The sequence below is a fragment of the Ovis aries genome, chromosome 2 (genome assembly GCF_016772045.2).
Source record: "Ovis aries strain OAR_USU_Benz2616 breed Rambouillet chromosome 2, ARS-UI_Ramb_v3.0, whole genome shotgun sequence".
Lineage (NCBI taxonomy): Eukaryota > Metazoa > Chordata > Mammalia > Artiodactyla > Bovidae > Ovis > Ovis aries.
This window is the reverse complement of record NC_056055.1, coordinates 61,946,896-61,959,629: the sequence shown is the minus strand read 5'-3', so window position 1 is coordinate 61,959,629 and position 12,734 is coordinate 61,946,896. Positions and strand designations below refer to the sequence as shown.

Genomic DNA, 12,734 nt, shown 5'->3' with positions numbered 1-12,734 from the left:
TTAAAGAACATCCTTTTTTGTTCCCTATTATATATCTGCATTCCTTCTCTATGTGGAAATTCCATTAGAATCAACAGATGTTCTATACCTGGAACAAGTTCAAAACAGGCAATAAAGATTCACAGGTCTGATAAGAGAAAGTTCCCATTCACAAACAGCTCCAAGGTGAAGGTTAAGCTAGAAAGTTATGGAATGTCTCCAGGTGTTACATAATATCACTACTGGAGTGGAATTCCAGTGGCTAGATCCAATAATAACATAATTAATTGCTTGTCAGTATGAAGCTTTCAGGCTTCCCAAGTGGCACTAGTTTGTAACTGCTACAATCTAATTTACTAGGAAACACAATAAACTCTATACTCCTTCACTAGAAAATAATTAGAGAAATGGGGAATTTCCTACCCATTTCTAGAAAGGGCATTAGAGGAACTTGCCCAACATGCTCCCCACTGGACTGTACCAATATCACAGTCAGTCCTATCTGCCCCTTGTAGCTTCATAGCAAGGCTTATTTTGTTTAAAGGAAGGAGCTGATACCTCAAGTGTATGCTTATGTCTGTGAAATTCCAATAAAGGACGCTTTCTCTGGGAGAACTGGGTTTCTTTCTGTTTTGCTTCCTCATCTCCTAAAGCCAAGTTGGGTTTTCACTTAAATTCATTCTTTTTAAATAAAGGTAAAAAGCAGCTTGATAGTCTAGACTTTTCATGTGATCTTTCCAGTGTCATCCCTCACAACCTTCTGGCATTGTCCAGCGACCAAGGCCTCCTGGTCACTGAAAAACCATACCCTGATGTCCACAGCACTATGCCTTGTATTGTTCCTGCTCTTCTTTCAAACAAAAATGCCGCAAACTATCTTTTCTAACATTTGCATTATCCCCCAATAAGAACTAAGCTTCAAGCCAGAATCATTCTCATCTGGAGGCTTCGGAATATACTAGTCCCCTCATTTCCACTGCCCTCCCTCCATTCTTGCCTACCCAAGATCTACCACTGTTCTTAACTGAAATGTTCTTTCCTCAGAGAGATAGTCTCTGATTTCCCCATCTAAATCATTCTCTTTCAGTGCACACTTTTCTTTCTTCCAAATGCACAGAACAATTAAAATTTACTTATTAACTAACAAAGGAACTAAGCTCTTCAGTTTACTAATCTGGAAAGGCAATTTTAAAAAATGAGCGATATTTTCTCTGCTAATCAACTAACTAGCAACTCTAATTTTGATGTTTCCCTGGTGACTCAGAGGGTAAAGAATCTGCCTGCAATGCAGGAGACCCAGGAGATCCAGGAAGCTCCCCTGGAGAAGGAAATGGCAACCCACTCTTGCCTGGAGAATTCCATGGATAGAGAAGCCTAGTGGGTTATAGTCCATAGGGTCACAAAGAATCAGACACGACTGAGCGACTAACACCTCCACTTTCAGACTGTAAAAACTATGATGGAAAATAAAATACGTATAGTATGTATTTTTACATAGTACATTCTGCATACATCTTCCAATACAAGCCCTACACATGTTCCAAGTTTGTCATCTCCAGGCAATGTACTATTATGAGTTTATAGATGCAATCCTATTAAGCTTTACACATGTGTATTTTCAAAAGAAAAGGAAAGAACTGATCATCTCTCCCTCTAAACTTTCTCATCACATACTTCTATGTCAATATAGCACATTTTATATCCTGTTTTGTATTGTGGCTAGTTATTCATGTCTGTTTCCTCTAAGAGTTGCTAAAACTGTAAGTCTCTTTTTTTTTTTTAACTTTTTATTTTTACGTTATTTTACTTTATAATACTGTATTGGTTTTGCCATACATTGATATGAATCCACCATGGGTGTACATGCAATCCCAAACATGAACCCCCCTCCCACCTCCCTCCCCTAAAACTGCAAGTCTTTATGTTCATCCAGGCCAGCATGCTAGCATTTAGCACAGTAATTTACATGTAGCAAATATTCAATAACTATCAATAAACAGAATGTCGTTTGGAAAGCTCTTCCCACCTAAACTTCCCAAGCCATTTTTCTAAAAGTATAACTCCTAGAAATCATCAGTTCTACAAGGGTGCTTTTCAATTATACTACCTTATGTTTTCTGTAGAGGTTGTTGTAGAGGGCTCTGAAAGTTTTTCTAGTGTAGCTGCTGCGATATGCTCCACCAATAAGGTATTCTATTACCAGTCCGATGTCAATCAGCGTTATCCTGTAGCCTGAGAGAAGGGTATGCTGTAACAAAAACACGTGACAAATTATAACTGTCAGTTCTCTTTGTCTCTCTTTTGTCATGTGACTAGAGCATAACCAAAGAGGGAGACATATTCTTTAACCCTAGAACAATGCTGAGACTCACAAAAGAAGTGAGAGCCCCGAATATCACTAATCACAAAACAATAACAAAATCAGTTGATGAATTAATACAACTAGCTACTGTTACAAGCTGCTTGTTCAAATGGGAAAAATTACTTAGCCTTAATATGTTTTTAGTTTCACAGACACAGAATGTCTGCTTATAAAGAGTACATTGACTCTCATTTCCTCTCTTTCTCATGCATACATACACTTTCAGAATAAAATACACTTAACGACTGAGTGACTTCACTTTCACTTTTCACTTTCATGCTTTGGAGAAGGAAATGGCAATCCACGCCAGTGTGCTTGCCTGGAGAATCCCAGGGACGGAGAAGCCTGGTGGGCTGCCGTCTATGGGGTCGCACAGAGTCAGACACGACTGAAGTGACTTAGCAGCAGCGGCGGCAAAGAAAGCATACAAGATTTTTTTAACTAGCAATGACAGAACTACCACAACAGAAATATAATCACTAGAGAAGACACTGGGGAATCCAAAATAAACATTAGGTTAAAATCATTAGCCTCTCTTGAAATGGCTATAACATCAAACACAAAAAAAAATGAAAGGAAGCAGAACAAAGAGAAGGAACATGAAATGGTGAAACAAAATGAAATATCAGAACATGAGGCTGTGCCAAGACAAATTATGGTTAGCAGGAGGCCTGAGCGGCAGATTTCCAAGTACATGGTATTAGCCTAAATGAAAGTTATTTTGATCCCTTAAAACCCACCTTAGTGCCTCTTCTGAACTGCCATGCATACATAGTATACTTTTATAGGCACACAGTGCTGAATAAGATCCTTGAAATGAACAGACTGTGAATAACATTCCCAAAGCTTTGAAGAAGAAATAAGGTTCTGTATATAAATAAATAATTTAATTTCTTTTTCACATTCATAATTTACTTTTGTAAGGAACACAAATAATGCTCTCATTTTTCTGCTAGTTAAAAGCATGTCTAACTCTTTCATTCCTTTTTCTTCAGTTTACAAGAAAACTGTGATAGAATCAGAGTTTTAGGAAATAATCTAAGGAAAATTGTTTTGACCCAGCATAAATCAACGCCAACTAAATTTACATCAGCATGGACACTTTTGCTTACTACTGATTTGCCAACTAAATATCTTCCTTCACAGTCCTTTCACTCTGGTTCTCTCACCAAGTCAACATAATCAGAAAGCCCACACTCTCCCCAACAATATATTAGGCTTTAGAATTAAGGCAAAAAAAAATGTCTGTTAAAATCAGAAAGTTTTAGTAACTAATGGGAGGTCAAAGATGATTTTAAGTCTGACTTAACTCAAGGTGAAATGAGAACAGCATGAGTAAAATATAAGGAAAGATGGGACCAGTGGATTGGCCCTGGTTCCCTAGAACAACACACAGACTCACAAATGAAGTGAGAGACCCTGAGTTATCAATAATAGCCAAAATGAGAACAAAAACAACAGAAATCACATGCCTGTCCTTCAGTAAAGATAACACAACCAGAAAGTTTCATTTTCAACAGATATTATCATCATTGGCAATATTGTTACATCATGTTAGGCTGAAATTCTGCCTGGAAGTTTCTATGTCTACAATTCATGTTTTATAAGAGAAAATAATTATTTGCTCATGCCACTAACTTGGTGGGTCAAATCTTTTAAAACACAAAGTAAATTACAGGAAAAACTGTGAGTGTGATTTAGTTAAAGCCATTCAGAGTCACAACTGTTCAAAGTGAAGTCTCTCAGTCGTGTCCAACTCTTTGTGACCCCGTGGACTGTAGCCCACCAGGCTCCTCTCTGCATGGGACAATTCACTAGAAAATCCAATACTATTCTTAACAGAGCAAAATCTGATAACACTTCACCACAAAGCTAAGACAACACAAGAAGAAATTTGTACACCTTCATAATAAGGATACCTGTTTTACATCTTGGACAAGATGATGCAAGAGCATATTGGTTGGTCCTTGTTTCTGTAATAAAGAACAAAAGGAAGAATTTTAATCACCATGTGTTGGGGAGGAATAAAAAACCTTTATTTCAGAATGTATAAATAATCCAGAATATTGACATTTTTCTTCAACATCTTTAGTAATGAAGCTTAAGCCAAATTAACTCTAAGAAAGTTATTTCCCAAGAGAAGATGTAATTAGACTGAAATATTTTTCAGTGTACAATGTATATATCTAGGTAGTAAGGAAGGCCTTAATTAACCTTGTGGCAAGAGGCAGAAACAAATTTTTAAAGTCTATAACTATCTTTTATTATTTATAAATCACACAATTACAATTCCATCACACAATTACACTGCATCAACAAGTACTGACTGAGCACTGGCTACACTCATTCAAGTTACTGAGGGTTCCACAAAGAACATAAGCACTTTCTTCACAGAATTTTTACAACCCAATATAAGAGTATGGTGCTTACACTAAAAAATAACCAACAATATGAAGAATATATTCAAAACAATGGCAAATGATCTGTATTATTATGAAGTGATTTGGGAGTGATCTGTGGAGTGATCAAGAAGATCTACAGATCAAAAGACTGTGGAGTGATCAAGAAGACAGGGCTTTAAAGAAAGGGTAGGATCCAAAGGCAAGGAAGAACATCTCAAGAAGGGTGCTTGACTTGAGCAACTCACGTCTTTACAAGGAGTAAGCCAGTCTAGTTTCAATAAAAGGTTTGCATAGGAAAATTGCAGGAACAAAATTTTAACAGTGTCCCTAGATTGAAGTGCTCTAATTACTCAATACAAGCAATTTGTTCTTATTCCCATCTTTGGCTTTAATTATGGTCTTACTATATCCTACTTCTGAAATTAGTTTATGCTGTTAATTTATGTATAATTAAATAAAGTGGGAAATGCAGAAATGGCCCTAGGATTTGGTAAGAATGTTTCTTCTTTGGTTGAAAAGTCTGTCTATTTATAAGCTATCTTTGTACCTAAGCATTGAAGGAAACTTGAACATTCAAGATACAGTTGAAGCTAAATGTGGCTAATTAATAAGTAATCTTAAGGCAGCAACTGATAAATTGTTCCAGTACTCACTGTATTATAGAGCTCTTCCAGTCGGGAGATGGTAAGAAAGCGATGGAGGTTCACTCCATACTCTATTAAGAGCTTCACAAAATCAACTCGATCCATCATCAAGGCATCTAACATCGCTTGTTCTAGAGAGCCAGGCTTCAGAGGGGAGACACAAATAAGAGATATGGAAACAGTTAAGAAAGCAGAAATAACTAAAGAGTTACATGTATTTGAACTCAAAACTATACAGACAAAAATAATCATAAAATACAATCTTACTAAGAAATGTTCAGGACCTAAGTGAGGAAATAACAAAAAGTAAACCAAAGGCCTAAAAGACCTTTTGAATAAATGTGTTCTTGGATGAAAAGACTGACTATGGTAAAGATCTTAATGTTTCCCAATTTAATGTTTGAAGTTAATAAAATTCTAATAAAAATCCAAGGTCTCTTCTTTCTTTCTTCTCCTTTTTTTTTTTTTTTTTTTTTGGTAATCTGGCATGTTCCCTTTTAAACTATACCTGATTTCTGGGTATAATGGCAAATTAAATACTCATTTACTTTTAATCCCACCTAAAACTTCACTAAAATTATAGTAAAGGGTTAAAAAAAAAAAACAGAATCCACAAGAATAAGGAGGTCAAAAGTGAAATATTTCAGAAGTTGGAAAGCAGATGGCCCAATGGTAATTGACTTCGTAGTTCCCAGGAAATCAGAAAATGGAAGTTCCCAGAAACTGGAAAAAGAGCAAAGAACCAAACAACCTACGCAACAGAATTCTGGCAGCATAAATTGCTAATACTGGGACCTTTTCACTCATCTTCCCCTACTGACTTCGATAACAATAACAACAAGGCTTTTATATCTTCTAAGCAGGAGACTGGAGGATTTCTTTCTGACAGTGATGAATACAAGAGAAAAATATATGAATATGCTAACACTGCAAGTCTCCCAACAAATGGCAGCCAGATCACCCTACTGTGAAGCCCAAATCTACAGGCTCAGAATTTCTAATTATCTTCCTTTCGCCTACTTTTAAAAAAGAGTACAGGACAAACAGACCAAAAAACATCAACTAGGAAGAATCAGACAATAAACAAAGACGAAAACTTCAAAAGAACTATCATTAATATCCTCCAAAAAAACAAAGAAGATATATACAGCATGCTGTTTTTAAAAAGACAACAAATTTACCCTTAGAAATTAGTAACACACTACCAGAAACAAGGTGGCACTAGTTGTAAAGAATCTGCCTGCCAGCGCAGAAGATGCAAGAGACACAGGTTGGATCCCCGGGTGGGGCAGATCCCCTAGAGAATGGCAACCCACTCCAGGATTGTCGCCTGGAGAATTCCATGGATGGAGGAAACTCAAACTACAGTTCATGGAGCCACAAAGCGTCAGACTCAACTAAGCAACTAGAACAAGCACCAGAAACAAAAAGCTACATAGAAGGCACGAAAAATTAAACTTGAAGGCATATACCAAAGAAAAGATATAGAAGATAAGAGGAAAAGATAAGATTAGAGGGGGAGCCCATAGATCTAACATTTAAGTGATAAAATTCCTGAAAGAAAGCAGAAAAAACAGGAGAGGAAACTCCCCAGAAGGGAAACCCGTAAGTGCCAAGCTGAGAGCAAGTGTCCACTGTAATGGATATAAAGCTATAACAGCACACATCATTGTGAAACCTCAGGACATTGAAACACAGGAAGATTTCTTTTTAATCCCAGAGAAGAAAGAAATGGTCACAAAGGATCAAAAAACAGAAAGATTTTTCACTTCTCAACAGTCACTGCTGGGTGCTAGAAGCTAAGCATTCAAAATTCACTGGGAAAATTAGTCTCATTTTGAACTAAAATATATCCAAACATGTGAGGCCTCAATATTTTTATCTCCCATATTCCCTTTCTCAGAAATGATCAAATAAAGCAGTAAACCAGGAAAGAACAAAACAGAGGATACAGAAAACAGGTGTTCTAACCAAGGAGGGCATCTCCAAGATGATGAAGGATAATAGCTCTGCACCAGGAATAGCAGGCAACCAGTCCAGATGGTACCAGTGAGGGCCACAGACAGAAAAGTTGAGGCATTAAGATTAATCAGAGGGACTTCTCTGGTGAGCCAATGGCTAAGACTCCTTGCTCCCAATGCAGGGGCCCCAGATTCAATCCCTGGTCAGGGAACAAGATCCCACATGGTGCAACTAAGAATCTGCATGCCTCAACTAAAGTTCCCGCATGCTGCAATGAAGACCCAGTGCTGCCAAATAAGTAAATACAATTTTTTAAAGTTTAAAAAAATAATGACTCAGAGAACTCAAACCAGGGCTCTGTAACAATCTAGGGGAGTGGGAAAGGGTGGGAAGTGGGAGGGAAGTTAAAAAGGGAGGGGACATACGCACATAATTCATATGTACATGAATTAAGCTAATTCATGTTGATGTATGGAAGAAATGAAACCAATATTGTAAAGCAATTATCCTTCAATTAAAAATAAACTTTAAAAAAACAAAGTTTAATAAAATAAATTATTAAAAGGAATCAGAAAACAGCAATATGACTTATTATTTAGAGATATGGAGATTTATAAATGTCAGAGCAGTCCAAAAATTTTCAGTTTTGGGCCCTTGTGGTTTGCAGGGCACAGAATTACTGTGTTTTTGGTAGCTTTTTAGTACCGTTTGACATTTTAAACAATGTGCATGAATTAGTTAGACCCCAAAATAACAGACCTGTGGTATGATCACAGTTATATTTTTTAAATGAAATATTAATAGTGATTAGCATTAGCACTATGAATAATCTTTCTTCTTCCTGCTTTCCTCTGTTTTCACTAATGTCTACTGTGAGTATGCATTACATTTGAAAGCAAAAAAAATAAGATAAACTTTAAATTTTAAATAGCAACATAAAAATCTACCCATTCAAAAAGTGAATAAAAAACCCTCTCATTTGCCTTTCCCCCAACATCTTTTGTCAACTTCAATTAGGCTGCAGATTCATAGAAAAATGTTTTCAAGAAGGCAACGTAGACAAAGAAATGTCTTAGCAATCATGTGTACCCAGCATCAGATGCTACCCAGCTCCCCAAAGTAACCTATGTTTCCTCCAGTTTTCTCTTTGGTCCCTCTCTAACAAACCAACACACAACACGTTTCTTCAAAATAACTTCATTTTCATTATACCTTCCAGTGTTGTCCATAAATTAGGATATGTTTCTTGGCAATGTCCATTCTGTCCCAAGCCATTGCCAGATTCAATTGTTCTGATGCTGATAAATTCGTGCCTAGGGTAAAAGAAAGAGATCACATATTCTGTTTACAATATCAACATAAAAAGCACAAAGTGCCATGAGTGTAAAAAGAGGGAAGGAAGAACAAGTATAACCTTATTTAGACACTCACCCTTTAGCAGAGCTGTTAGGATTGCTAAGTCAAGGTCCTGTGACTCCTCAGAATCAGCATCAAAGATAGTAATCTGTAATAGTTGAAAAACAGAAAGCCATACATGTTGAGAACTAGCAAAGGAATGCTTTCAAAAATTTGCTTTTGTACTAATGAATTAAGTGAAACATTCTTTATTAATGTCAAAAATCACACAGTTAAAAAAATTCTTTTTTTCACTAATAAGAGGGAGAACTTTTAAGTAGGGTAATGCAGAATTGTGCACATGAAGGGGGTGAAAAATTAGAAAAATTCCAAGTATCTTAGAGGAAACATGCATGAAAGAACATTACTCCATTAATTTACTATTCATATGCTATAATAGAAACTCAGTGCCAATTCCTCATGTAAAGCAAACTATTCCTCATTTTGAAAGGATACAAAGTGAGAGCCTTCCTTCCAGTCACCTAGCTTTAGAAATGAAGGCTTTTGCTTTTTAATGAGAAATGAATACTCAACGACTTGTCATAAGATAAATGAGGCACTTACAACACACCCAGTGAGCAGGTACAATAGACAGCACAGAAAACCTGTACAATGTCAAAGTCACATGCATCCTGGCACGTGACTCATTTTCTTAAGACAAATAAGGACATTTTTATGATAATAATAGGCCTTCTCCTGTTAATGCATGTATCTCAGTCTTTCCAAATGAAAATATATAGTAGAGGGAGCCGTTCATCAAAAAAGAGCCGAGACTGGCAAGGTCCAGTCTGAGATATGCCACTAACTAGCCAGTCTTGGGTAAATATTATAAAGCCACTGCATCTTGGGTTCCTCACCCACAAGAAGAGAGGAACTACTAACTAATCTCTGAGGTCTCATAAAGACAGAAAAACTATGCTTCTACAATTCACACAAAGAGCCTCTCTACCTAATAGCCCCTCCATGTCCACGATTAAAATCAACCCTCAACTGTATAGGAGTTCAGGACCTAATTTCACTAATGTGTAAACCCTTAGCTGCCTCCACTTGTTTCTTCTTGATTATTACACCACTCCCTGGTTACTCTCCTTGATGACAGGAAGAGGCAAGTATAAGGGCGATCCCTTTAGCATGTCCTTTTCTTTACCTACTGACATTGTGGGGAATATAAAATGTGGTAGATCATATACAAGATTTCAACCCTGAGCCCCAATTTCAGTTCTACTATTTCATAACTGCATGCCTCTGGGCAAACCACTTAAAGTCTCTAGTCTTCAGTTCATTATCTCTGAAACTGAAATAAACAATCACTGCCATACTGAACTCACTCATGAGGATATTTCATGTAAAAAAAAATTATTGGAAAAAAATACATATATTGAAAGCACACTGCTAACTGTAGACATGGTTGCTGTTTTTGTTATTATTAGGTCAGCTAAAATCCCAAAGGGCTTTCACATCTGTTGAGCCATGCCTAGTTTAGACTGAACTTACTGGTTTTTTGGGGCCAAATGCTTTAATAGTACCAAAATCTTGTATAATTTGGTCCACCCTTCAAATTCTGGAAAGATCACTGTGAATCATAATATATCTGCATATTTAATGTAACTGTCAGCTACTTATCATCCCAGTCACTGATAAAAAAATTTTGATCAAAATGCCCTAAAAGATTAAAATCTCCTGAATCTGTATCATGTTCATAGTCCATAGTTTGTGGCCTCCATCTTCCAGCTGAGAGTACATTCTCACATTTTCACTATCCAGTGCATCCCCAGTGATTCCTGCAGGATATACTGAGGATATTGAGAAACGGTCATCTAAGCCAGCAACCTTGAGTTTATTTAAGGCAGGAAGCTGTTCCTTTACCCTACAAAAATATTCACTTGTAATTAACACTAAATTCAATCACTTTCCTGTAATACTGTTACATTATCTAAGTTCTTTTTCCCAAGTACCATTAGGAATCTGAAGATGGTTCCAGAGAAGGAGGGAACAAAAAGTCAAGTTCTGTAGCACTATATACAACCAAGTTAGAAAAGAAAAAAAAAAAAAAAGTGTGAAAATAAATGTCACAATTGTTGAACATTCACTAGTGCTCATGCTCAGCAGCTCAGCCATATCTGATTCTTTGTGACCCCAGGGACCGTAGCCTACCAGGCTCCTCCATCCCCGGGATTCTCCAGGCAAGAATACTGGAGTGAGCTGCCGTGCACTCCTCCAGGGGATCTTCCCAGCCCAGGGATTGAAGCCAAGTCTCCTGTGTCTCCTGCACTGCAGGCAGATTCTTCAGCTCTAAGCAATCAGGGAAGCCCCCTGTTGAACATTAGCAGTTTCTAAGTTGGTCAAGTCGTCAGCTCATGATACTCACAGAATCCCTGTGCACCATGCACTCCATCAGGATCTGGAAAAGGTGCCTGGACTGCTTAAGGCTAAAGTTGAAGGTGCTCTGCATCATGCAAATGATCTCCTCCTTCACCTGAGGACGCAGGGTCCTGGGAGAGAGAGAGGCGGCCGTGACTCGGCACGATCGAGAGAGGGGGCAAGCCAAAAGTTCAGCACAAGTACAGCATCACTGCGCCTGTCCACGTGACGGAGGTGTCTATGGACAGCTGCATCAAGAGACAAGTGAGTGGGAGGAAGCAAAGTGGAGCACCAGCATGAGGAGAAGGCTGAACATTAAAACAAGCATGGACTCATATGCCATGCCCCTGGGAAGAAAGCACTTGGGGCAGGTTTTTCAGCTGACAGATTTCCAAGGGGCTATGAATCTCCAGAAATTATGGGCATGGTATCCTTCAAGAATCTGACATTCCAATCATGTAAGAATCACTTGTCTAGGGTAACTTTAGGAAAGAGAGAGGTATAACCAAAGAGGAAGCGGGTAGAGGGTGGAAGTGGGCTGAAAGGGGAGAAAAACTGTAAGGGAAAAGTCATCAGAGAACAGCTATAGCTTAAAGTGAATGCATGTTTTTTAAGCAAATGAGCGGGGTCAACATTTCAGTTCCTGGGCCCTGTATTTACTCATGCGGCAGAAGTACCGTGCTTTTGAAATTGAAAGAATCACACTGGGTTTAGGGATGGCTTAGAGAAAAACTCCTATTTTGAAAACAAGAAAGAATTAAAACCTCAACTAAGTACAACATATGCTACAAAAATATCAGGATATCGATTTCTCTAATTTCTGCTATATTTACTGACAGCAATTGAATTCAAAAGTGACTACCATAGTGGTCTTCTCCTTCACTCCCCCGGATATGTTTTCCCTAAGCTCAGACAAGGTTCAAAGTCCTTTGTAGATACAAGCCATTCTACAGCTAAAGAAGCGGTAACTTGCATCACTGGAGGGCATTTTGGTGTTGCTTTAATAAATACAAAAATCACTGAAAAATGAATTCCAATCTCAACCCATCCTCCAAGATATCCAGAGAATTCCGGTCCCTGTCCTCTAAGGATATCCATCCCACATGAGAGCAGAGCTTAGGAAGAGGAAAGAGTCAGCACAGTTTTAGAAATGAAGGCTCAACAGCTCACCCTTCGTCTGCTAAGTGTTTATGGGTGAAGGCCAGGAGGTCAGCTGCCCTGCCTGTGCCTTCGCACACCACCACCGGGTCTTTGTCTTTCACAGTCTCCCACACTGAGAGGATGACATTGGGGCCACCTTCCACCACCAGCCCCACCACGGGCACGCCTTGTCCAGAGCCTATTTCAGATGACAAACAGTATCAAATTGTTACAAAGGGATGCTATCAGCAATGCCAACTTCCAGACACAAGCCTTTCAATTACCGCGTATATTCCTTATTTAAACTAGCCATTCTCTTCTGTGACTCAAGTTTACTTAGTTCAAGGCCAAGTCAGAAGCTTGGACTTTAAATAAAAGTAGCCACAAATATGGTTAGAGTATCTTCTCCCAGTTAAAAAGGTATCTAAAGGCTTCCGGTAATTAAAAAATAATAATAAGTAGTAGTCTTCAAGAAATTAACTTTTTATT

The 12,734-nt window shown here is 38.0% G+C and overlaps 1 protein-coding gene across 4 annotated transcripts in view; it reads right to left on the bottom strand.

Annotated features, from left to right (window-relative positions):
- Positions 1-12,734, bottom strand: part of TRPM6 (transient receptor potential cation channel subfamily M member 6) — a 166,352-nt gene that overhangs the window by 71,283 nt on the left and 82,335 nt on the right. For all 4 annotated transcript variants that reach the window (XM_042243344.1, XM_060409361.1, XM_060409360.1 and 1 more), the window contains exons 8-14: positions 12,276-12,444; positions 11,113-11,236; positions 8,781-8,853; positions 8,562-8,662; positions 5,397-5,531; positions 4,261-4,314; positions 2,087-2,227 (exon numbers count right to left, since the gene is read on the bottom strand). In XM_042243344.1, coding sequence (XP_042099278.1) covers positions 2,087-2,227; positions 4,261-4,314; positions 5,397-5,531; positions 8,562-8,662; positions 8,781-8,853; positions 11,113-11,236; positions 12,276-12,444 — 797 coding nt within the window. The remainder of the gene's footprint in view (positions 1-2,086; positions 2,228-4,260; positions 4,315-5,396; positions 5,532-8,561; positions 8,663-8,780; positions 8,854-11,112; positions 11,237-12,275; positions 12,445-12,734) is intronic.